This window comes from Eschscholzia californica, unplaced genomic scaffold, assembly GCF_041429995.1.
Source record: "Eschscholzia californica isolate CP2 unplaced genomic scaffold, dmEscCali1.0.p SCAF_5, whole genome shotgun sequence".
Taxonomy (NCBI): Eukaryota; Viridiplantae; Streptophyta; class Magnoliopsida; order Ranunculales; family Papaveraceae; genus Eschscholzia; species Eschscholzia californica.
Genome location: NW_028238472.1, coordinates 17552834 through 17579275, shown reverse-complemented (window position 1 = coordinate 17579275; position 26442 = coordinate 17552834). Strand labels below are relative to the sequence as shown.

At 38.5% G+C, this 26442-nt stretch overlaps 3 protein-coding genes across 4 annotated transcripts; 2 read left to right on the top strand and 1 right to left on the bottom strand.

Annotated features, from left to right (window-relative positions):
* Window positions 1-1099, top strand: LOC147537563 (aspartic proteinase CDR1-like). Its single transcript, XM_086642801.1, has 2 exons — window positions 1-199; window positions 477-1099. The coding sequence occupies exons 1-2, from the start codon at window positions 1-3 to the stop codon at window positions 1097-1099; spliced, it is 822 nt and encodes a 273-aa protein (XP_086498927.1).
* Window positions 1100-5439: 4340 nt separating this feature from the next.
* On the top strand, window positions 5440-8164 carry LOC147537562 (uncharacterized). Its single transcript, XM_086639416.1, has 3 exons — window positions 5440-5913; window positions 6000-6215; window positions 7735-8164. Exons 1-3 carry the CDS (start codon window positions 5674-5676, stop codon window positions 7822-7824), a joined length of 546 nt encoding a protein of 181 aa, XP_086495542.1. The 5' UTR covers window positions 5440-5673; the 3' UTR covers window positions 7825-8164.
* Window positions 8165-15229: 7065 nt separating this feature from the next.
* LOC147537561 (GYF domain-containing protein) lies at window positions 15230-25561 on the bottom strand. 2 transcript variants are annotated; one of them, XM_086639404.1, is made up of 10 exons: window positions 25146-25561; window positions 23074-23153; window positions 21949-22863; window positions 21747-21867; window positions 21445-21621; window positions 20325-21137; window positions 17531-20141; window positions 16670-16857; window positions 16521-16580; window positions 15230-15916 (listed from the first exon to the last, which is right to left on the bottom strand). In XM_086639404.1, the coding sequence occupies exons 1-10, from the start codon at window positions 25201-25203 to the stop codon at window positions 15483-15485; spliced, it is 5457 nt and encodes a 1818-aa protein (XP_086495530.1). In that variant the 5' UTR covers window positions 25204-25561; the 3' UTR covers window positions 15230-15482. The 2 variants fall into 2 exon arrangements, with proteins under 2 accessions (XP_086495530.1, XP_086495531.1); XM_086639405.1 differs by having other exon boundaries at window positions 21756-21867; window positions 25146-25443.
* Between the last annotated feature and the right edge of the window lie 881 nt (window positions 25562-26442).

The following is a 26442-nucleotide window of genomic DNA, read 5'->3' as shown; positions in this document are numbered from 1 at the left end:
ATGGGAACAGAGTTCTCCTTTCTTTTTGTTCTTATAAGTTGTTGTATTTTGCTTTTAACAATATCTTCCATCTCAGCAGATAACCCTGGTGCATTCAGTGTTGAACTCATTCACCGCGACTCTCCTCATTCTACAAACCCAAAGAAAATTCGTCCGAACGAGTCCAAAAAGCCATTCAACGATCGATCAACCGTGTCAAGTACTTAAAGCATCCTGTACCCACCTCTAATGATACCAATGGTGACTATCTAATGAAGTATCAACTCGGAATACCATCACAAGAAATACTAGAAATTGTTGATGCAGGTAGTAATTTTACTTGGGCTCAATGTTTACCTTGTGAAAATTGTTACCAACAAATAGCTCCTATCATTGATCCTCCAAACTCTTCAACTTACGAAGATATATCGTGTTCTTCGCGTTTATGTGAGGCATTAGGAGGTGCAGCTTATTATACACTACTTGTACTTATATAGATGATTCTAAACAAATTAGTTGTAATGTTGCTGCCGCCACGCTAAAGCTCAACTCCACGAATGGTCAGCCCGTCAATCTTAATGGCATCGTATTTGGTTGCTTTCATGACAATCGAGTAACATTCGGTAAAGAAAGTACTAATTTAGGTATAGTAGGTCTCGGTCCAGGTCCTATGTCAATGGTTTCTCAGTTAGGTACTTATGTTAATAACAAATTCTCTTATTGTTTGATTCCTTCATCCACCTCCGAACCAAAGAAGGAAACAAGTAAATTCACATTTGGTAGTGAAGCTGAAATTTCAGGTGGTGAAAGAGTTGTTTCAACCCCTCTAGTGAGGAAAAAGAAAAACCCTAGTTTGTATTACCTCACACTTGAAGCTCTTAGTGTGAATAGAAAAATAATTCCTGTGAGAAACAGATCACTGGGTAGTAAGAAAGAAGTGGGTAACATTATAAATGATTCAGGAACAACACTAAATTTTCTTCCAAAGAAAGTTCTTGAGAAATTTGAATTGGCAGTGAGAAATGCTATTCATCTTGAAACACTACCGATAGACGTCGGCCCACAAATATCATTTAACATTTCAATCACTTCATATCTTCACCAAGTGATTGATCAATGAAAAAATCATTCACATAATCTAAATCTAGATATTTCCTATAAAAATCAGTGTTCCCCATGGTAAACCCATCGTTGGTAGCTTATAGCAATACCAAATCTATAAAAGTGACATTGAACACCATCTATAGTCAAAAAATTTGAACTGATATAATTTCGATATGAACACTGTGTTTTGCCGTCATTGTCAACGTACGCTTTTGCTGCCTTAATAAAAGATTTCACACCTAGCTCATATTCAAGACTCAATATGTTGTTAATAAACATCCAACTTTTGTCTGTATTTGACATCATGTTTAAAGTTTATAAATGTATTAATTTTTGTGAAAGAAAAGGTACTAATACAACATCTAGTCGTTAATTGACTACACTTTCTATAGTTTTTGAATCCCTGGTAGATAATGTCCAAGCAAAAATTTTCGACTGCCATAACAACTTCCTCTCTCAAGCAGGTTGCACAGTGACCATTTTACTTGTAGTTGCGGTCGTCCCCCAATACCAGATGTAATGCTTTGCTATTCCTAAAAGTATTTGCAAGCGTATCGAGACTTTGCAGAAGTCTTTCTGTTGGAAAAAATTCAAAGGTATATGTACCAAGGCTAGGTTATATTTTTGTCTAAGGGGGGTCTTGGTATCCACAACCCCTACTTGGATAATCTTGCGCTCCTCAGCAAACTCGGTTGGCGTATTAAAATTGAACCCAATGTGTTTTGGGTTAAATTTCTTAAATCCAAATACTATAATAATCTCTCCCATCCTGGCCCGGCTAAGTAACAACACTACTGGATGTGGAAGCTCATTTGTAAACATCTTGATCTCATGGATTCCCTCTCTTCTAGGAGGTTCAAAATGGTAACCAAATTAACATTTGGACAGACTATTTGTTCCCGGATACCCCCTCATCGAGCTAACCCCAACAATTCCTCCCTCTCAAAAGTCTCCCAACTTATTCTTAATAATAGATGGAATGAGCAGCTTCCATATTATACTTTTAATAGCTATACCAATAGTCTTATCAAGTCCATTGAAATCAATCGTTGTGGACAAAATCAGATTCGTTGGGCTCTCAATCCCTCTGGACAGTTCACGGTCACTTCTATGTATCATCACATAATCTCGGCCCACAGTCCTCTCCACATAGTGATTTAAACTAGATGTTTCTATGGTCCATTAAAACTATACCGTGTATTTCTATGTTCCTTTGGAAATGTTGCAGCAATGCCCTTCTAGTTCGAAGTAAAATTAGTAAATATATTGGTATTTAGTCTAAGTGTACTCATTGTCCTATCATACAAACTATTTAGCATGCTCTGCTTCATTGTCGTATGCCTAAGGTTGGAAAAAATGACTAAAAAACCGAAACTCGTCACGGGTACTCGAGTTTGTTAAAGCCCATGGGTACCCGAAACTCAAAGGCGGGTTTAGTCCGACGGACCTGGTGAAATAAACAGGCCAGGTTCGGGTTTTGAAGTGCTACTTGTATGTACTTATGTATGTATGTATAACATATATATATATATATATATATATATATATATCTACATATATAACACATAATTACACATTACTACATATAGATATGATGGTGGATCATGGATGTGACGGTGGTATGGAGGTGGTGACCAAAGTGACAAAATACGGTAGTGACCCGGTCGAATGATGTATGAAATAGAGTAAATGAACTTTGATATTTTTCAAATATTTTACGTATAATATATATGTACACATAAATTGTTTGCGCGATGCCCTTTGACAAGGCATTGTTAAGAGAAAATTAAATTTCAATTTGATAGAAATTTCGGTACCATGGAAATAGAAATATTTTGGTCATTTCAACTGGGATATTTCGAATTTTTGGTGAAAACCTGATACTCGACCGCCCAATACTTGAGAAACCCGAAAGATTTGACGAACTTGAATGGGTTTTGGACACTGAGATTTTTTAAATAACCCGCTATATTAAGCCCGAGAACCCGAATGGACAGAGTGTTTCAAAACCCGACCGACCCGATCCGAGGAATGATATGAACCCGACCGGCCTGACCCGAATCGATTCCAACCCCTACATATGGCTAGAAACATTTGATTTTATTTTAATGTAATTACTACTAATATTACCTTGGTTTAAGAATGTATTTTCTCATGGCAGGATTCAAACAATATCTCAACCGTGCTGAATGGTATTCACTTCTCGACTATATTACGATACATATGGAAAACCAGAGGTAATAACTGTTTTGAAAGCACCATTACCTCGCCATCTCAAGGCATAAAGTAGATTTTGTCCTCCCCCCATCTACTAAACAAGTTCGATCGCCTTCATGGAATCCACCAAAAATTCATATACAAAATTAACATTGATGCTTCTTTTACTAACATTTCTAATCGTATGTTTCAACAAAAAAAAACATTTCTAACCGTATTGGATTTAGTTTAATTATACTTGATTACCTGGCCAACTTCATTGAAACCAAAGTTGCAATTCTTAGAGCTCCAACAACAAAAGAACCTAAAGCCAAATCAATTCTTATTGACGTGAAATGGGCAATGGATCATAATTACACTAACATAATCATCGAGAGTAACAATTAAAGTTTAACTCACCATCCCCAAGATCCACAAAAGACGTTTCAATGGCAATCCGCCAGTCATATCTTTAAAGTGAGAATACTTTCCACCAATGTTTGAAAAAACGATTGAAGCGGACGCATCGAGGCGCGCTTCGCTTCGATGCATAACCCAACCGAATCGAATCACACGCTTTGGCCATCAATTTCAACTCGTACGCCTTCTTGAACCGAAGTGTACGAGTCGGGACGGTACGCATCAAAGCATACGCGGAGTTGGAACCACTGGTGTGTATTTAGAATTGGGTAAATTCCATTTTGGCCCCCTAAAGATGACCAACTCACCAAAATGACCCCCTAAAGATGACCAGCTTCCAATATAACCCCCTTTTGAACTTTTCCGTTAGTAAGTTTCAGACAACTTTAACAGTAGACTTGTAATTTCCATATTTACCCCTTCATCCAACAATTCTACCATATTTTTTTATTCTCTCCCGGTAGTCATAACCATTATCTAAAATAAGAAAAATTAGTACTTGAATTATATATAAAAAAAAAAATCTTATTCTTCCATCTTCATCCTCCATTTATCTCTCTCCCCATTTTCTTCAACCCAATCACTCAACAAGTAAATAGCTCCCACTCTCTTTCTTATCTCATCACACCACCGGCAGACACTTCAATGGTCTTCTGTTCAGAGGTAGTCAATTAGGGTTTTTGTATTTCTTTCAACAGTAATGTAGAAACCCTAATTATTCATCTATTTCATCTTTACTAACCTTATCTTTGCTGCTTTTTTAGTTCGATTTTGATTTAGATGGGTAATTAGAAAGTATGAGATTGTGTTATCGATGATGATAACTTAAAGGCTTGTTTCTCAAGACATTCGCAGTGGGCAACTAAGAGCTTTCGCCTCCGCCAGGTTTGAGAGCTAATGCTTATTTCTCCTTGCTTGAATGACTAAGACCTCTCCCTCTCTATTATTCTGTATCTATCTTTTTAAGTTTATGATTTTTTATCTTCTCTATAGAGATTAGGGTAAGAATTGAGATGGGAGTGATGATGCTTTTCCCAAATGATTGACAATTTTGTTTCATACTTAAAAACCCTAATTTTCAATCTGGATTCCCCCAATTCTTTGTTCATTCAAATATCTAAACTTTCTTTTTTCAAGTGGCATGTAAATTTTGTATTAAATCTGAGTTTTGATTTGTTCTTGTGTTATTGATGTTTGAATCCGAAAAAAATTGAAGGTTTTTTTCCTGTTGGGATGTCTGAAACTCTCTTTTAGTTTTCTTCATATTTAAATTAGGGTTTGGAATTGAATATGAGGAATTGATAATGTGAGCAATAATGAATGGTATATGGATTAATTCCATTGGGTTGAAGAAGAGAGGGAGAAAGATAATTGAAGGATGAAGAAGGTTGAAGAACAAGAAAAAAATAATTAATTTCAAGTATTAATTAATTTTCTTATTTTCGGTGATGGGTCGCCGTCTCGCCGACGATGTGTTGTCTGACCGTCGCCAACGATCCTTTTCCGACAACTAAGAGCGAAAATAAATAAATGGGATTTGGTAGAATTGTTGGAAGGAAGGGTAAATATGGAAATTATTAGTCCACTGTTAAAGTTGACTGAATTTAACTAACGGAAAAGTTGAAAAGGGGGCTATATTGGAAGCTGGTCATCTTTAGGGTCCATTTTGGTGTGTTGGTCATCTTTAGGGGGCCAAAGTGGAATTAACCCTTTAGAATTTGGGGATAAAATAGAACTTTTAGGGCTTTTTTTTTCATTTCTAATCACCATTACACTCAATTGGGATGGCACAATGTACATTTCCATTTGATTTGATCATTGTGCATACGACGAATGAAGGAACAAATCTGATTTAACGAATCTGTCGCAAATTATTAGAACTTTCATTCAGATTTACAACAACAATCTCTCTTCATTCTTTCTCTCTCTCTCTTCCCAAGAAAGGGAAAATTTTACAGAGACAACAAGAAAAAGATGAAGGAGAATGAGGCAGCTTCAACAACAACAACGACGACGACGACGATGAAGAGAGAGAGTTCAGAAGCGAATATATTCGGTAGAGGACGATACAAATTCTGGGCATTAGCTGCCATTATACTCCTTGCTTTCTGGTCTATGTTCACCGGCACTGTTACTCTCAGATGGTCTGCTAATAACCTCAATCGTATATCTGATGATCTCGATACTCCGATCCATAACGATTTTGACGTCCTCGTTAGTACCTGTTTATCTCTCTCTCTATATCTCTCGTTTTTTATGTTTCTAGGGTTTGATCTGACTGTTTGTTTGTTTGTTTACAGGAAATTGAGGATAGAGAGAAAGTTGTGAAGCATATGTGGGATGTATATACTCATAGCCGTAGGATTAGATTACCTCGATTTTGGCAAGAAGCTTTTGAAGCTGCTTATGAAGCTATGGCTAGTGATGTATCAGGTGTTCGAGAATCTGCCATTTCTGAGATTGCTAAGATGTCAATGAGATCTATTGATCTTCAACCACCTCCTCTCCAACCTAGGGTTTGTATCATTATTTTCTTTCTCTTTCTCTTTTTTATTTATACCTATCTTGGATATTTGCAATTGATATTAATTTAACTTATTAGGTTTTGAAACTATTGGGGATAGATAATCCTTTAGATTTTATATCAATTCGCATTAAATGTTTGACATCATTTCATTACCGTCGTGTTTGCATTTAATGTGATTCTCAGTAATCACAATTGATCTTGTCAGCAATAGGATTGGTAAACAAGTAGAGACTGATTTTGTCCATAGGTTTATTTGATTGACAATTCAAAAGGAAAAGAAATCGCAAACCGACTCACCCCTCGGGGTTTGGGATTCCACTCTGAGGGAGAATCCTGTTCAGTTGGGAAATGTGATTCTTGATGTATTTCTGTGTACTGAACACCATTTTTTTGGAATGTGATTCTTAGTTATCAAGTTCCGTCCGCCCACCCTAAACATGACCTATTTAAAGGAATAAAATTTTCATACATGTGTAACTAAGATGATGTTTGTTAAGTAGGAGCAGAGATATAATAAGTCCCATAAGGTGTTCAAGAACTTTGGTGGCACCTGCATCTAAGGAACACATGGACACTCATTATCTGTATTTCTACTATGTCAGATACTATTATTGTCGAAAACTTAGAGAAACTACTGGGTATAATGTGAGATTTTGTATTTACTTGTTGTAGGCATACTTCTATACAACCCTCTTAGGACTTAGGTCCACAACATATTGCTACAGGATAAAGGTAACGCTAAATGACCTCTGGATTAACGCCCAAAGTAAATAATGGATCTCCCTCGAGTGTCACGTGGAAATTTCGATAATTTTTCGTGGTTCTTATGTCTGCTAGTCTATTTAGCATATTGCTACAGGATAAAGGAAACGCTAAATGACCTTTGGATTAACGCCCAAAGTAAATAATGGATCTCCCTCGAGTGTCATGTGGAAATTTCGATAATTTTTCGTGGTTTTTATGTCTGCTAGTCTATCTAGCATCGTCTACGATAATGTCTGTTGTTGTGTATTACTATAATATAAAATCATCGGTTAAGAAGTGGTAATTAAGGCACGACAATATTAGTACAAAAAATTAATAGGTTGAGTATTTGGGATCCCATCAATCGAAGAACTCAATTGCCATTCTTTAGTAGGCAATGTAGATGAGAAAGATATCAGAGAATGCATTTGTAGAAAAAGTGATGTATAGACACTAATGATGCAGCTCCTAATTGTTACGTTGAATTGACATACTAGATACTTGTTTTGCGGAAATATGTGTAGATACGCAAACGATGTGCAAACCCTTCATATCTAGTATTTACTACATAGTTGTATCTCTGAAAACATCAATGGCGAAGCTAAACTTGAAGGGGTTTCTTCCTTCCGTTGCTTGTTTAGTTAATTAAACGTTTTTATTTACTTTTCACGAATAAAAGTGTGCGAGAGAAGGTGGGAACGATTTTATTGAAAAGAAAAAAAAAATGTAAGAGGAAGTAACATGTAATGTTTTATATTTTACAGGAGAACCAGAGAATGGATAATATTCCTAAAGAAGCAGAAGAAGGTAGGAAGGAGAAAATTTCGGCATTTATCCGAAGAAGCACTCGATGACGTGAAGAATGTTAAAGTACAATGTCTGCAAATACACTATCTGATGTATATTTGATGCCACCATCAGATAGCTTCTATGCTGCATTATTGAGGGCATTGCTGATAAAGCTCTATTATGCTCAAGTTTCTTCTTCTCAGCAATTACGAACATTTTTGTTTCTCTTATATTACTTAACTTCTGTCCGACTTTTTCGATTTTTTATGATAGGATCGGTTCAACTGTAAACATTTGACCGAAGAATTTGAGATCGAAACTGTGATCCGAATCTCTCATGTTTATTTTGCTGAGTATATGTGAATGAATCTTAAATTTTACTTTTAAGTAAGCCCAATTTGTTTCCCTTTGATGTATTTGATTACCTATTCATTGTTGTGGCTAACAAGAGTTCATTCACTAATAAAGAAAATATAATGTTTTAAGAACTTATTATTTTCATCCATAACATAAAAATTACAAGCATGTTATAAAGAAGCAACTTGAGAGAAAACTGGGAATTTTTGAGGAGAGAGAAGTTCCCGCAGCATCTATGCGTTTTTTGCTTCCTCCCCTTTGCTTCCCTAATCCTAATTCTCAAATTCCAGTTCATCATCAATCATCCAAGTAACCTAGTAAAACCATTTCTCTCAACTACAATAGATCACAAACCTAAGAGCCCCACCCAGTAAATCACTGCCTATTCAATCTACCAAGCCCTCTTTAACCCTAATTCCCAACCTCCATATCATCTTCAATCAACAAGTCACCCAACAACTCACTGCCTCTCATCTAAACCAGATCACAAACCAAAGAGAACCACCATAGCAATCACAACCAATTTGTAGTATTTTCTCGATTTCAACTACCAATAAACTCACAAGTCAGATCCAGGGTTTCTCGGCGTCTAGGGGCAGAAATAAGGATGGGAAACAACTCACCAAGGCAAAGATGTTCTTTCACATAACAGGGGAGTAAATCTAACCCTAGCTTAATCTTCTTCTCGTACTCCCATCTAGCTTACTTGTTTGGTGTTTAGCTGTATCTCTTGTTCTTTCCCTTATAGTCTACTATTTGTTTTTGGTATTTTGAGGTTCTAATTTGTTGTTTTAGTAGTCTGGATACTTGCTTTTTTTCTGTAAAGTTCTTTGCTTCCTGGAGGATTTTGGGCTTATGATTCTTGGATAGTTCTTGCATAGTTCTATTCCAAGATTTAGTGGTCACTGACTGTCATCTTTTGGTTCTTAATGTTTTTTTAATATCGCCATTTCCCCCTTGTTGCATGTGTTCTTCTCTTGTAGTTTTATTAGTCTTCTAGGTTCTAATTCGGGTTTAGTTTCTTGTTAGTTTAACATCTTCATTGTGGATTTCAAAGTTTTCTTCCCGATTAACCTAGCAAGATCACTAGGAGGGTCTTAGTCCACTATTATCCTTTTTTGTTGAACTAGTCCACTATTATCCTTACTAGCATCAACTTATGGACTGTTAGGGTGTTCGGACTTATGGACTTAAAAGTGTTGGCCTGGAATGTTCGGGGGTGCAATAATTTTGCTAACCGGAAACATCTCATGAGTCTGATTAAAGACCACAATCCTGACATCATTTTCCTTTCGGAAACTAAATGCATGAACGTTGACATTGACAAAATGGTGAACACCAATAACATTTACTATAAGCATGTGGTCGATCCGGTGAATAAAGCTGGAGGTCTGGCCCTTTTCTGGAATACCAATTTTGACGTGGAAATTATTCATGCTGATACTAATATGATCCATGTCAAAATTACACAGGATGTTTTGGGTAGTAAGATTTTTCTCACGGGTTTCTACGGGTCTCCTTATAAAAATAATAAAATGAAACCCTGGGAATGTCTTGCTAGTCTGACCCCTAGTGGTAATAGTCCGTGGCTTGTCATAGGTGACCTTAACTGTATTCTTGATCCCTCGGAGAAGCGGGGTGGGCAACCGGCGCATCTCCCTACGATTCAGCTGCATAAGAATATGATTAATGAGCTGGGCCTTCATGACTTAGGTTATGTTGGGTACCCGTATACTTGGACTAACAGGCAATTTGCAGGGAATCTGATTGAAGAGCGTCTGGATAGAGCAGTGGCGAATTATAATTGGATCAGCAGTTACCCGCATTCTAGAATCAACCATTTAGACACTCTAGGATCTGATCATAAACCTATTCTTCTTGCTACCAAGAATCATTCGGCGATTGGCAAAAAACCCTTCAAATTCATTCGCACTTGGATGTCTCACCCCAATTGCGCTAGTTTTATCAATTCCACTTGGCTCAAACAACCCATTCAAATTCAGCTCAAGCTTAATTCTCTAGCCATCAAGCTCGCAAAGTGGAACAAAGAAGTCTTCGGAAATCTGGAGATGACAATCAAACAGCTCACGCAGAATCTTCAGAAGATAAACAATATTGAAGAGTTCAGAAATACTTACTCCCAGATCGAGAATCTTCTTCTTCAGCAGGAGAGTCTTTGGAAGGAGAAATCTCGTATTGCTAATATCAATTTGGGTGATAGAAATACTCAGTATTTTCACGCCAAAGCCACCACTAGACTTCGTAAAAATAAGATACTGGCCATTAAAAAGGAAGACAATACGTGGGTGAATGACGAAGCGGAAATTGCGATGCTTTTCTCGAGACATATTCAGCAGATTTCCACCACCGCGGGTTCTATTTTCTCCTCAAAAATTACCAGTTGCTTCGAAACTCAGATATCTGATGAGCAAAATGAGTCTATTACTGCTATTCCGCATTCCGACGAGATTCGGAAGGCTATTTTCTCCCTGAAGCCTGGAGCGGCGCCAGGGCCTGATGGTTTCCCTCCTTATTTCTACCAATCTAATTGGGAGACTGTTAAGGAGGATATTCATCTCATGACCAATTCTTTCTTTCAGTATTCCACGCTTCTGGAGATGGCGAATCACACTCACATCTGCCTTCTGCCCAAAACTAAAACTCCGCAATCGCCGGCTGATTACCGTCCTATTAGTCTGCTGAACACCACGTATAAGATCATTACCAAAATCCTGGCTAATAGACTTAAACCCATCCTGACGGATATCATATCCCCCTTTCAAGGAGCTTATGTCCCTGGCAGACAAATCACTGATAATATTATTATCAGTCAAGAGATTATCCATTCATTCAAGAAAGTTAAGGGCTCCAAAAGCTACTTTGGTCTAAAGCTAGACATGTCTAAAGCTTTCGACAGAATTGAATGGAGCTATCTGGCGAGTGTTATGAATCTGATGGGTTTTTCTAGCAAATGGATCAATCTCATTAACACTTGTCTTACTACGAGTTCGATGGCGGTGCTTATCAATGGTCGTCCGGGCAGTACTTTCAATGTAAGTAGGGGCATTAGGCAAGGTGATCCTCTCTCTCCGTTTCTGTTTGCCATTGCCATGGAAGGTCTTAGTCGACTTCTTGAGAAGAATCAAAATGAAAGCTCTTTCATTGGCTTCCCCATCCCCAATGCGAATTTCTCGATCAAACATCTCCTTTTTGCTGACGACTGCATCATTTTCGGGCAGAACTCTCTAGAGAATATATTCAATCTGAAGCAAATTCTGAAGGAATTTAGCGATGCTTCCGGTCAGATGATTAACTACGCCAAGTCGAATATCTTTTTCTCGAAAAATTCGCATCCCAAATTCAAGAGGATGATTATCAGAGAACTTAAGGTCCATCAATCTTCGTCTGGGGATAAATACCTCGGTACCAAACTCTTTATTGATCGCAATAAGAAACAAGCTTTCACATCCCTTGTCACCCAAATCAAGAATAAACTCGCCAAATGGCAATCTCATCTCCTCTCGCAAGCTGGCCGCTCGGTAGTTATATCAACCATCGCAGCGGCTGTTCCCCGATACCAAATGCAGTGCTTTGCCCTTCCTAAAGGTATAAGCAACAGCATTGAGTCTATTCAACGGACTTTCTGGTGGGGAAAATCCAAAACTTTCCATACTATCAACTGGAATGCTATTTGCAAACCTCGCAAATATGGTGGTCTTGGACTTCGCCTTCCGCAACTAGACAATCAAGCTTTCCTTCACAAACTGAACTGGCGTATTATCAGCAACCCGAAGGCTATTTGGGTCCAAGTGTTGAAAGGGAAGTATTTTCATAAATCCCAGAAACCGAAACCCCCCAAGAATCATTACTCGTGGCCTTGGAAATCTATCTCGAAATACTATGATCAGAGCGAGAGTCTGATTTTTTGGAATATTAACAAAGGTGATCAAATCAATATCTGGACTGACTACTGGATACCTAACCATCCTCCACCTATTATCAATGATAGAGGTTGTAACTATGATCGAGTTTCCCAACTAATTACGAACGGTAGATGGAATTTAACTGATATTAATATGTACTTTACTAATGAGATTTGCAGGGCGATTCTTAGCATCAATCTAAATCCCAACGATGAAGATAAAGCTATATGGACCTTGACTAAATCAGGTAACTTTTCCCTTAAATCCATGTACAATTTTTTACGTACCAACACTATCTACAATACGAATGAACAGATGGACTGGTTCTTTATATGGAACATGAATACTATCCCGAGGATCAAACTATTTCTCTGGAAGTGCTGTACGAATAGCTTACCAGTAAAATCAAGGATCGGCAAATTCATCGGTAATAATTACTCCTGTGTGAACTGTAATGACGAGGAGACCATAGACCATGTCATGTTACATTGTCCGTTTGCGAAAGCTACTTGGTTTCACTACCAAGTTAGAACTGATCACATTAGTACCACTATTCAATGGATAATCCAATGGAAATCCCTGGACGAAGAAACTATTAATCTGTATGCTAAAATTCTTTGGTTTCTGTGGAAAGCCAGATGTGAAAACTGCTTTACGACGACTAAACAGACTCCAATGCAAATGATAGAAAGGATTAACAAAACCACTACTACTCCTCTCAGAACTGAGAAATGCACTACCACGAAGGGTCAAGATCAAACGGTTATACAAACATGGAGACCTCCATCGACACCTTATATAAAAATCAATGTAGATGCCTCTTTTGTTAATTTACATGAACAGGCAGGAATTGGTTACATCATGCGTGATGCAGAAGCCAACTTTATTATGGCGGTATCAGATAGTGTTCGAGGGCAAAATGCTGAAGAATGTGAAAGTTTAGCGGTACTACATGGTCTGCTAAGCGCGAGACAAATGCAACTATCTTATGTGCACTTAGAAAGTGATAATAAAGCAATAATCCAAGCTCTCAATGGTGAGGAAGGATGTATACAATGGGAATCGCATAGTATCATTCGACAGATCAAAGACATCAAGGATAACTTTTCAGGAATTATATTTTCTCATGTGTCTAGGAACAGTAATAGTTATGCAGATGCGTTAGCCAAACGGGGACGTGCTTTCGGGTGTAAGAAACTTTGGAATGATGTTGTCTCTTTCTTTTCTGATTTCTAGTGGGTTTGTATTAGACGCTTGGTTTTAATATATTTTCTTTCATCAAAAAAAAAAAAAAAGCATGTTATAAAGAACTGCTTTCAGTCAGAAGTGAGAGACACATGCTATATAAAAAAGCGTTTTCATTGAGAGTCTGAACTCAAGACCTCCTGCTTACTAAATGGGTCCTCGAAAGATAAGTTTTATCGATTGGATATTAGGGTTCATGTCAATCTCATTGGCAAAAAATTCTCCATTAGTCCAATGAGTCTCCTACGTGGTAAAATAGAGATCCTTTAACACACATCTCTGAAAATGTTCTGCACTTATGTGGCATGATTAGCTTTGTAAGAAAATAACTAGTCATACTTTAGTTTTCTCGCATAGCGTCAAGGAACCGAAGCTCTCGTGCAGGAACGGGAGATGAGCATAGACACAGTTGATAGGAACTAGTTTGAGCTACAGGTTTTCCCCGTGCTTGTACTAGGAAAGTTACTAGTTCAAGTAGTAGGTTTGGGTACTGGAATTAGGTTGGTTTTAAAGATATATAGAAACTTGATTTCTATTGGTTTTAATACTAAAAATGACGAGTTAGACAATTAGAGATGTCTCAACAGGACACTCTAGAAATATAGTCTCCTCTTGTGATATCTATTTTAACTATCGCCACATCAATTTGAAATCTAAATTGAATTTTGCATTGCAGAAAGATTTTAAGAAAAAACTCTATAAGCTAGCCCTATGTGGCACTCGGAATTTCAAAGATTGAGTGTTGCATTAGAGATGCCCTTAGAGAGTGTAACAAAATTTCTAGAGACAGAAAGTTTCTTATTAATGGCGAATCTTAGAGAACTGACTATCTAACGAAAGTGCAATTAAACTGTTTATTGTCACGGGTCCTTTATATTTTTCTATAGGCAGCCACAATCTACGTAAATGTGTTTTAGAGCATCTCCAATGCAAAACTCAAAAACATTTCTATTAGTCCTATTTGTCGAGTTTCAATTGAGATTATCATTCCTAAGTGGCCAAAATAGAGATCCTCAATTCTTGTACGTCTCCAACGCAAAACTCTAAACTTGTTCTTTTACTTATGTTTCATTGTTATTTTTCATTGATATATCTCTATTCCACTCTCGACATATCATCTTTGAGATCTTAGTTGAATTTTCCATTGGAGATGATTTTTTTAAGAAAATTTCAGAAAATCCTATATTGCATTCCGATCTAAGATTGAGTTTTGCATTTGAGATGCTCTTAATCTTGCACTCTGTCTACACTATCTCAATCTCAAAATTGCCATTAGTATTGTGTCCTTCACTAATGTCTTCTTTCATAAACCATTTTGGACGCCCTTGCCTAAGACTCCGGTGGCATTTGCGCTCTCTACTCCCTATGAGCGTTTGTCTTCACTATCTCAAAATTGCCATTAGTATTGTGTTCTTAACTAACGTATTCTTTCACAAACCATTTTGGACGCCCTCGCCTAAGACTCTGGTGGCATTTGCGCTCTCTACTCCCTATGAGCGATGAAGGCTGGAAGAATACAAATTTCCGTAGCCATTATTATTCACCTCTATCATTCTCTTCATCCAAGATCAGTGTACCAGTTGAAAAAATGACAGATCCAAATACTTCTCAGCATAACATTTCCACCGCTTTCTAGTTTAAGTAAATGATCAAAACAAGATTTTAGATCAATGATCACTGATCGGGGTGACCTACTTATATGCAGTCATCCTACAACATTCTCAAAACCTTTTAAATCTGTACCAAGATAAGAATTTGGAATCAGTTTCCAATTGATCCTGAAATATGATAACTGAAGTTAGTTTTGCAGGATAAGTCCAGGCCATCAAAGGAGAGCCCTGGCCAGCCAACTTCACTGGCACATTCTGTGTTCCATCACCTGGCAGAAATGTGATAATAAACAAACCACAAAAAAAAAACATGACCTTCAGCAAGAACAACATGGTTTAACCTAATTTGGGATTTTAAACATCCTAAAAGATTCTTTAGTTTAATAAATAGTTCAAACATCTTACTGTAAAATCTAAAAATCCTTATCGCTCCACAAAACTGCTTTCAGCTTAAGATAAATACTTCTCTCTTTTTCTCTCTCTAGATGGAAGCCCACAAAATTAAGGATCCTAAAGAAAGGAACATTTTACATATGATCCTTCAAAAGAAAATGTATTTACATCTCTTTCTCTCTCTCTCTCTACTACTTAATCTTCTACCTGCTGAATCTCACCTTTCATTATGCGGTTACTAACCACACTAAACCCTAAAATATCTGCATTTATCTTCTTCCCTTTCTTTCCTTTCTTCTTTCCTCCTTCCTTTGTAAACCCTTCTGCAGTTCCTGCTGAAGTATTTGGGTTCAGGTCTCCATTTCCGCCGCCACGACCCCTGCTGCCCATCGTCGTACTGTTTTGGGTTTTTACGTCCCCTCCTCCGAAGCCGAAAGATTCTGCAGATGATTTGCGGTCGCTACGAGCTTGAAAAGCCATCTCGACTACATCAGCTGATAGCATCTCCTTGTAGTTGAGAAACTTGTCGATGAACTTGTGATCAGGATCATATAATCCAAGGTTTTCTACGAGTAATGTCTCAGCCTCTGATGTTGATTGCTTCACACAATATTCCAGGAAGCTTGTATCTGTATCAAGAAGAAAAACTTTTGAAGCTCAAAATGGAGAAAAATGTCAATGTCGGTGAACACGCCTATTTTATTACTCAATAACCATAGGAAACAAAAATAATCAAAAAATAAAGACAAATTTGACTGGAATTACAACATCTGGATGATTCAGTCATCCACCTAGCCACTTCATTGAAAAACATTCACCAAAAATTAAATGGTTAAGACACGCTGCTCTTAAAGCAAACAACGGATAACAGTTTTAATTACTTAGGTTCGGTTACTTTATCTCAAAGCCCTATAGGGCTAGCTCACGTGGAGCCCAACTCATTATCCTCATAGTAAGTTAAAAGAGTTCAGTTCCAACGATTGAAATGATAAATATCTGTGCTAGTCTTCTACCGTTTAAAACCAAGTTGCATAGGTATTCATTCACAAGGGGGCGTGCCGACAAGGTGGGACATAATGGCCTACTAAACGTTTATTGTTAGGATTACATTTTCGGGCTATCTATAAGCCCCAAGTTATACATCAAGTCACCAACAAATTTTTCCCTTTGTTTCTTTTTCCTATTAAAACATCAAATATATTGTAAAATGCTAATATATCAACTATGTGTTACCATTTGAACCCATCAGCCTAGCATATTCGCTCTCGAACCAATCTCTGAAATCCATAGCCTCTGGAGAAAAGTATTCAAAATAAAATCATCAGAAGATATGTTAGTCAATCTCCGATGTCTGGACGATTTAAAGCTCCTGAGAGTCATACCTGAATGCTTGGTCATGGCACCCCGCTTTTCTTTCTGTGACAACTGAGCAGCTGGTGAGCGTGAAAGGGAATGATCAACAGCCTTGTTGCTGGTGGACTTCTGCCTACTCGTCTGTCCTCCTGAAGCTCCCTTGACTGGGGTGCTTCTGGATCCCCAGTTGCTTGTGTTCACAGGTAGAAAATCATTCCTGCTTACGAATAGACATAATGAATTTCAACATACCAAGAGAGATAATCGAGATTCATGTTGTTACACGATCCCAATGAGGTTTTTAAATCAGTTTCTGGAGTCTTAAAACAAGCAGAAGCACCACAAGAGTGAAACAACATAATATGTTGTGTACATCCACATAATTAGAAACACTAGCAAAAGTTTGTTAAGGTTTCCCCTTGAGATAGTTGCAAACTACACATTCGCGGTAGTAGCGATTAAGTAACTAATTACTGGCGTCCATCATAAATACTTCACAAGGTATAATCATAATTTAACATCATATATGAGCCACTTATAAACATGAAAACCACCTTGCACTAGATCCTACGTGATATTTCTGCAAAATAATCTATCTAGGGAAATGGTTAATAAAAGACAAGTTTTCTCTACATAAGAAATGATGTCAGATGCAGTAACTCACAAGTAGTAGAACCAAAACCCAGAACGAAGCTTTGTTTTCTAGATGTAACTTTTAGAGGGTAGTATTAGTATAAGAACACGAGTCTTACTGAATAACTCAAAGCAATAAAAATATTAGTATATATATGCAATGCCAGCTAATCAACAAAAAAGTAAATGCAGCAGTCAACACCTAAAGAAAATATAACAGTTGTAAAGAAACAACAGAATCAGTTATTTGGACTTACTGCTTTGTTTCTTGCTTTGGTTGATCAAGTGGACCCCAGAATAAATCGTCTTCCGTCTTAGATTTTGACTGAGCATTTATCGGAATAAAAGATGCAGTCTTAGAAGGGGAAGTTCCAGGAGCCCATGACGGACCACTTCCACGATTGCTCTTGGTTGATTGAACTTTCTGAGGAGCCGGCACCTGTACTTGATGCTGGTGAGTAGGCCCTTTCTTTTCCTGCTCCTTTTGGATGTCCCTTAATGATGTGGGTTTCAAAAGCTTCCCCGAGTCAGCAGACCATGCTGGAGCAGGCGAAGGGTTTACTGGTTCCCCCTTCCATAAAACAAAGTCTGCCAAAGAAGGACCAGACGGGGGTGTGGGTAATACTTCCTTCTCCTGCTGTACCTGACGAGAACTTTTGCCTTTTTCAATAGGACTTGAGGCAACAATTTCAGATGATGCAACAGTTGGTGAAGCCTTAACACCCTTAGCCTTTGCAGATTTCTTGCGACTTTTTTTAGTGTCTTTAGCCTCAATAAAATTGGAATCATCAACAGATGATTCTGCTTGGGTGTTAATGACAGGTTCTGCGCGCTCTTCCATAACTCTGTCATTGGACTTCGCCAAAACTTCTTCTGCCAATAAGTCATGTAACTGGCTCTTCTTGCTCCTTTGCTGTGGAAGGACACTTCCAGATTTATCTGACATTAACATTGCACTACTTGCAGTTTTAAGCTCCAAATTAGTGACAGGTGCACCCCATGGGCTAGAGAAATTCGAGTTAACGGTTAAAGAAACTGGTTCAGAGATAGCCATTTCTGCCTGTGCCTGTGCCTTCCGCTGCTCCTCTTGCTGAATTTCCAAGAGTGACTTCGCCTTGAGACCAGGAGCAGGCTTCCAAGCTCGAGTTCCAGAACGTGTTTGAGTATTTTGCAACGACACTGTCTCAACATCTTTTGAATCACCACCCCAACCTTCAACTACTTCAACTTCATTACTAGAAGTGCTTCTATTTAACAAGCTCCCAGATTTAGTATCTTCGGCTTTCACTGGAGAGGTCCCATAGAGTGTTCTTTCTGCTGCGCCACCTGCATATGAAACAACCTTTTTATCCGATACGTTTGTGCCTTCATCAGCTTCAGGTTGCTTAGCCTGTTGCTGGGAGGAGATAGCTCCTCCCTTAGCATGGTCTGCAGAAAGTTGTTGTGCCTTGGAATTCTTTTGCTTTCTTGACTTCTTCTCTGTGCTTTTCTTTACCTCGCGTACCTCCACACTTGTAACTTCTTTGGCGACAGGGACCTCAACTTGAACTTGCTTCTCTTGTGCTTTTGACTCAATGCCAGATGCAGGTAAAAGAGTCAAATTGCTGTTTGGCTGGACTATATATGCTTCTTCCTGTGAAGCAGTACTCTCTTCTAGTGCTGAAGATAAACCCTTAATAAATTCTGAACCACCAACTGACTCAGTATTTCTCGACATATCACTGTCTGGGACATGATTAACCTCCAGTGTCAAAATAGGGCGACCATCTGATGACTCCTTTCTCGCCTCTAATGAAGATGGTGCGCCACTTCCCACAGTTGTTGCAACAAGTGAAGGATTTTTGCTTTGAACATCATCAAGTGGTTCTTGCAAAGTAGAAGAACCCCAATCGTTTCTAGGGTTTTGTTTCTCAAAGATTTGATGGGGCAAGAAGGATGGAGGCATTCCTGAGCTAACACTAAAACCAACATTATCGTTAGAAACTTGAGAAGGCAAGGTTGCATGACCAGCAGCAAGTCCACCTTGCATATTAGGATTACTCTGAAAATCATGTGGTGGCAGAAGCACGAGATGATCAAGAGGGTTACTTCCAGATGGAATACTGAACTGCTGATGAGATTGTCGCTCAGAGAGAACTTGTGAAAGCAATTGTTGCTGCTGTTGTTCACGCCAAAACTGTTGTTGTTGCTCTTGCTTCTGTTGCTGCTTAAGCAATAAGAGCTTATCTAGTAGTGAAAGTTGTGTGGTAACAGGTGTCTGAGAATGTAACTGAAGTTGGGACATTAGGTACTGCTCCTGCAATATATTTAACATTTGAGGATCTTGAGAGAGGACAGATGAGAGTAGTTTTTCCTGAGCTATAACGCCTGACGGATTATCAACAGTTTGACCAATCATATTTGTTAAAGAAGGTTGTTGGGGTGGTTGAAGCCTCTGCTGTGGTTGAATACCGTAGGGAGATAGTGGAGGGAAATGCTGATCCTGACGGATGTCTAAGCCAGCACCTTGACCAGGGAAATTTGACCAACCAGACCCTCCATTATTGATAATAGGCGAAGAAGACGACTTATCAGATGCTCCTTGTAGGATAGACATCAAGTCCACATTCGGTGAAAGAGGAATCTGGCGAGAACCATCAACCATAGTAGGCAAGAATTTTGAAGGTGGGGGAGTGTCTGGTACAATTTCTGCCTTCTGGGCCATGGATCCTGCTGCTTCTCTCCCTGGCCAATATGAGTGAGGACCTGGAAGTGAGCGCTGCCGTTCTAATGACATTCTTTGGGCCAAGAGGTAATTGAGATCATTTCCACTTTCTACACCCATTGAAGGCATGCCACCAGAATTAGTCCCAATATACCCTTGCAGACCTACAATTGTGGTGAAAAATAACTCAAGTAAGATGAGCAATGGAGAATGGATCTGTAGAAACACTAATAGCATAGCAGCAGATAATTACTGAAGGCATCTGCAAAATAATCATGGTAAGCTTATCTAAAACAAAAGTTTGCAGCATGAAACAGAAAATCAAGTATTCGCACGAAACAACCAACCTTGAGAGTATCCGAACTTATCGAGTGAGGAACTGCTCGATGAACCAGACATTAGTGACTCCAAGAACCTGTTATCAGCTTCAGTTATAGAGCCCTGCCTGATCCTCGTATCAGGTTTCAAAATGTCCACCTCACTTGTACCCGCATGATTAAGATTGCCTAAGCTACCAAATTTTGGCCCACTAAGTGTCTCTGCAACTTCACTCTGTTTAGGTGCAGCAAAGCCCGGAGGTGCTTTTGCTTTTGCCCGTAAGTGTGGCATAATATCTCCAAGCAACGAAAAGGGAGTATCAGGTGAAGCACCTGCTAGTCGAACTTCCAAATCTATGCCAAAGAAACCAGCCTCAAACCACCCAATAAGATCACTACCAGAGAAAGGACCTTGAATTTGACCTTGCGGATCTTTGTAATGAAGAGACAGATCTTCTGGTGAGGGCTGCGGCAAGAACTTCCTAGCTTCCTGTTCCCTGTCGAAAATCTCAGATGGTTGTCTTTTAATTATGGGTTCCCGGTCAATATTCGAATAGAAACCCTCACTAGGTCGCCAATTTGGTTCATCTCTGTAGCGTGACGATGATACTGCAGAGGCATTCTCCCATTCGGACTGCCGATCTTTTTGTTGGCGTGACCAACTCATGTCAGAGGTTCTTAACTTAACTTCATCAGGATGATCTCTCTGATCATGTGAGTGGTCCCCTTGCGACTGAGATCTCCAAGCAGTACCTGAATGAGCAGATCTTCCATGTACACTCTCTTCCTTGACAACTGCAATCTCATCAGCCTTCCTATGTGGAGCACCATCTCCCCTCAAAACTGCATAAAGAAAATCTTTAGAGAAAGAGAAAAGGTATTCCAAATTATAAATAAGACACTAGCGTAATTAAATGAAACATAGCATATGATAACTATTACCTACCATGGACTAAATCCTGCACGTTCTATTCTGATACCAAAAATAAACAGGAACCTAACATAAATTAAAATATAACTCTACTTCTTTCTCACGGAGCATGAATCTTTAGTTCAAGCATTCAACTACACTGAGATATCAAAGATGCCTCTAACAAAAAAAAAAGTACATAAAGACTTGGACTATGAAAACATATTACAATTATGGTACCTTCTGAATTGAACTTGTTATCATGGTATGTATGTAAGTTCTGGTTGGATTCCATCTTCAAGTCAGAACCATGAGGGTGCAGGTACTTTTCTTTGGAAGGGCTCCGTGAAAATAGACCACCTTTTGCATTGTCAGCTCTTTCATGGCTATAATCATCAGAGTACGATGGCAGATCTTCTGTTTGGAAATTACAATAGAAGTTATTCTGCTAATAACTTTTTCAGAACTATATTGCATGTGTGTAAAAGCCTAAGCATGTGCAAGCATTTAAATGTTAAAGAAGTGCACAATTAGTAATTTACCGAGCTTACTTCGCCTTGATTGCACCCCATCTGAAGGAACTCTTCCAACAGATCCATCTTTTGAAACCTGCGGCATGCCACTACTTACGACATCTCCCTCGTCAATCCCTTTCAGAATAACCTATTTAAGCAGATATACAACAAATTAACCCTCACTGGAAGAATTAAATGGAACATGACTTAACTGCAAATAAGATTTTACCGTTTCCTCTGGAGTGGGTGCAGAAAGTGCAAGCGGCTCTAATAGGTCTTCCTGAGTCAGAGATAGTATATCAGGAACCCCATCCAAGGGATTCCTACATGATCTCAAATCAGTCGTCCTGTAAACATCAAGCAACTTTGTCCTACTGTATCTTAAAGGGGAAGGGTCTAAATGGCCACTTTCACCCTTCTCTGACAAAACACCAAATGAGTAAGAATTAGAAGAAACACCCTTCGAACTATTTCCAGTGGAGCTAACCCTTCCGCGACCGATAGAAAAGGTTGGACGACCATCTTCCCCTCGGCTTCTACCATAACCAAATGGAGTTTGCTTACTCGGTGTTTGAGCTTGTTGATGAGGAAGCTCCCCCTTTCCTCGGCTTTGAGAGCTAGTAGATCGCCATGGCCGGTAATGATCCCCCTCCCTGTCCTCTTTTCCTTGATTAGGTAAGTAGGGTAACCCTTTATCCCGAGGTACCTCACCATCTCTGCCAACATTAAGCTTCTCACGCCGAATTTCTGATTCCTTGTCATCAGGTCCCCAACGTGTGTTCCATTTGCTCTCACGGCGTTGGTCTTGGTTGGCCTCCCGGTTACTTGAATCACTCCAGCGCTCAGATGGGGCACGGCGTGCTTCTCCAGTGTGTCTAGCAGAGGAATTCTCCACCCACTTATCATTCTTGCGGGGATCATTAAGGTCTTTATCACCCTCCCGCCAGCGATCTCTTCGGATAGCAGAACCAGTGTCCCTTTCTTCATCGCGCCAGCGATCACGGCGGCCAATTTCCTGATCATGCACAGTTGGTCTAAAAACATCCCTTTTTTTTTCTGTGTCACGGATCTCATCACCATTTCCAGATGTCTTTGTGATATCAGAGCGACTGGCATAACCTTGATTTGGACTGAGATGTGAATCCTGTGTAATACATCAAAAATAGCTATTATTGACCAACATTAGAAGTTACTTCAGCCAGCAATGAACTACAATGAAGTTAAATTTGCTTTGAACATCTGAAAAGTCAACTGCATATAAACCATATACAAATCAACCATTAAAATGAACAAATGAACAAAGAATGTGGAGGAAAGCCAAGGAACCGAAAGGAGTATGACCAGCCAAACATACCATTCCCAACTTGCTTTCCCCAGGTTTCGCCAGAAGCCATTGTGGTGAAAGAGGAATAGTATTTTCAGATCCTTGCAAATCTGTGCAGGGAAAAAAATGAAATAACTGAACACCAACAGTAAGCAAATTATTGACTGACTTCAGATATATAAAGTGGTATTTAAACATCAAGCACATGTTAGCAGTTACATGTGAAAGAGCTGAAGAACCTTCTTCATACTGAAGAAAGAAAATCTAGACAGAACAACTAGCAATTAGATTTTTGTTTATCCACGATAAGGTCACTCTCCAAACATGAGATGGCGCCTGCCACCTAGAGATAAACTCAAGGATCACCAAACAGACTTCACAAGGAAAAAGGTACCGCCGAAATTCCAGTCATTGTAAAGATAGTTGTGGTTAACATGACGTATCACATCAAATAAGCTTGCTTACCCTATTGACCAAGTCTATGCACCAAGCAAAATGAATATCTAGTCTATTCAAGAAGACTCACCTGCCTAAAACGAGCCATGTTTCGAAATATAGTAGAAAGCCATGAAGTTACATAAATAACAATGTTCATGTGAGGAGGTTCGGACTAGTTACAATACAATGTTCACCGATCCATTTTAAATTGTTAACCTAGTAGGGGCTACAGTTCACACCAAGTCAAGTTCCCAAAGCCCATAAACCAACTGAAGAACGAGTGAATGTGAGAGTAGAAGTCTTTAAGATTGTCAGGGAAATAAAACACTGTTTCCTGCTAGGCGGAGCAAATACAACAGCGATCAAGTAATCACAAACATTTGGTCGAACAGATAGGTAAGTTTCTCAGTTGAAGCCTCTGCCAAATCACATGATACACAAATAAAATCATGGTTTTTTGTTTTAGAACTCACCAGCAAGTCAAAATGGTGCCAGTATGCAATTGTAAATGAACGGGTGAAATATTTGAAAGATCAGCAGTCAAAAACCTAAATGGAGCCTTTTGGTAGTTTCGCAAATTATTTTCACTTCACGTAAAGTTGACAAACAATTAACAATCAAAAGTAAGAAAATAATAGCATAAAACAGTGTGTCTTGCGCGCTTAGCAACTGCCTTAAAGGGACTCAATGACTGCAGCCGCTCAAACCAGCAACATGATTAGGGAAGGCAGTAACAACCTTAGGTTTTTTTGTCCTCTAAATAACATTAAAATGCCATAGTTTTCATTTCTCCTTCCCCGACCAAACCTTTTTCAACTTGTACTTTTCATAAACAAAATATTTCGTTAGCAGAATAACTTAACAGTAGTAGTAACAAGACCATATGGTGCAGTCACATACAAGCAAAGAACCAGCTGTTTGGGTCGTATCAATGAGAACTGAGAACATGTCTTTCACAATCATATTATTATTATTTTGAGTTCTTGTGAACCAAAATAAGCCAGCCATGACGAGCTACGATTACTGCCACGAAAATTTCAAAACTTATCGTTTCAACTGACGAACAGCTTCCCTTATCATAAGGGTAAATAAATCATCTTGAAACGTATTCTGAAAGCGTAAATTGACTATAAAGCAGAAGTGAGGAGTTTAGTGGTGGGTATCCACATAAGTTTTGAAAAAATTCGTAAAGATGAGTTTAAAATTTTGACAAAGACAAATAAACCCTAATTTAAGAAGAAGAAGACATGTTTCCACCACCAAGCAATTAAAAACAAATTCCTCAAAATTTTAAAAAGATTGTAAAGATTCCATGCATAGCCAGATTCACACATATTCAACTCAAAAATCAAGAAAAGAAACACATACTAATGCATCAACTAGCCAAAAATACAAGTACGAAATACAGGATTTTGAGCTGTGAATCCAATAACTACAAATAAAAAGAAAGCAAAACCCTACCGTACCACACTGCCACTGAATCAGAAAAAAAAACAGGTGTTTTGAGAAATTCTAAAACAAAAATTAGGGTTTTATCTAAACCTAGTTTAGATAACTATATCCAACATCCCCATAGCTATAAAAATCAAAACTTTTACGAATACGAAGAGTAACAGAAGCAAAAAAACGGTGAATAAGGTTGAGAAAATTAGAAGAACGTGCACCTCTAGGGATCTGCTGAAGAGCAATGTTACCAGATTCGGCATTGTTAGTATCGGCCATGGTCGATGTTGATGATGAGAGAGAGAGAGTTTAGAGAGAGAAAGCTCTGAGAGAATAAAACCCTTTTCTACGTTTCTGTATTCCGATAGACTGCTTGAAGGAAGAAGAAGAAGAGGGGCGCAACGAAGGTGTGAGGAAATATATAAGTTAGAAGGGCAAGCTAAGATAGAAACTTGGATTAGATGAAACCCACGGCGTAGGTTAGTAATAGTCCTTAGCCAAACTAAAATGCGCCAGAATGGGAGGACTTGTTTATTTGCCAAGGATATATCTTTTGTCTTTTCTGACAAGGGGTGCGTATTATACCGTAACGGCTTAGGTTAAGGAAACTATACGTTGCTTAACCATATAATCGTGCGCCGTTTCATAACCCTAGCTAGTATTTAGAGAACTGTGTGAAAGATATTGTTATGGAAAAGACGGTACTACCACTATATTTGTGTTCTATTACCAGAATGGTCTTATACAAGATATTGTTTATTTTTATTTTTTATACAAGGTACATTCTTCCACACTTTGCTCGCGTTTTTTTTCTTTGCCCATTTAGCTAATCTGTCTACACTGGAATTGAGTTCTCTTTTCGTATACTTGAATTTCACCACTTCGAATTCTTTTCTGCTTTCTCGAATTTTCCAGATGTTGATTAAAGATTGCCAGTGTACCGTGTGATGTTTATTGTGGAGATGTTTGATGAGACTGCTATTGTCGCTTTCTACAATAATATTCTTGAGTTGATTAGCTTTCGCCCATTCGAGGCCGAGTAAGATTGTCATCGCCTTTCCTTCTTCACTGTTTCTGGCTCTAATGGATTTCACTTTCGCTTCTATGAATGTCGATTCTGCATTGTGAACAATCAAGCTAATTCCCAAATTGGATGTTATATTAGTAAAAGATGCATTGACATTCACCTTAATAAAATTCTGGGGCGGGGGTTGCCATTTCTCACTAGAAGTATGTTTGACTTTCTCCTGTTTAATATTGATTTTTGGGAAGTTTTCGATCATTCTGATAATTTTGTTCAGGTCATTGATTTCATATTGAAAACAATGGTCACACCTCACTTTCCATAAAATCCATAAAATGGTCGCAAAGTGAATATTTTCTTTGGTGTAGCAAAGATGACTATGATTTTCCCATGAGAAGATCCAGTCAGATATGGACGTAATATTTTCAGATATGATATTGTAGTTAAACCAGATGTTTTTAGCCAAAGCGCAGTGTAAAAGAGCATGTTCAATA

Excerpts from the sequence above, each read along its gene's own strand:
- LOC147537563 (XM_086642801.1), top strand. The coding sequence starts at position 1 with ATGGGAACAGAGTTCTCCTTTCTTTTTGTTCTTATAAGTTGTTGTATT. Across the intron at positions 200-476 it reads CGATCGATCAACCGTGTCAA|ATGATTCTAAACAAATTAGT; the intron begins GTACTTAAAGCA and ends GTACTTATATAG.
- LOC147537562 (XM_086639416.1), top strand. The coding sequence starts at position 5,674 with ATGAAGGAGAATGAGGCAGCTTCAACAACAACAACGACGACGACGACG. Across the intron at positions 5,914-5,999 it reads ATAACGATTTTGACGTCCTC|GAAATTGAGGATAGAGAGAA; the intron begins GTTAGTACCTGT and ends GTTTGTTTACAG. Across the intron at positions 6,216-7,734 it reads CACCTCCTCTCCAACCTAGG|GAGAACCAGAGAATGGATAA; the intron begins GTTTGTATCATT and ends TATATTTTACAG.
- LOC147537561 (XM_086639404.1), bottom strand. The coding sequence starts at position 25,203 with ATGGCCGATACTAACAATGCCGAATCTGGTAACATTGCTCTTCAGCAG. Across the intron at positions 21,868-21,948 it reads CACCCACTCCAGAGGAAACG|GTTATTCTGAAAGGGATTGA; the intron begins GTAAAATCTTAT and ends CTGCTTAAATAG. Across the intron at positions 16,858-17,530 it reads CCAAAGCAAGAAACAAAGCA|GAATGATTTTCTACCTGTGA; the intron begins GTAAGTCCAAAT and ends ATTCGTAAGCAG.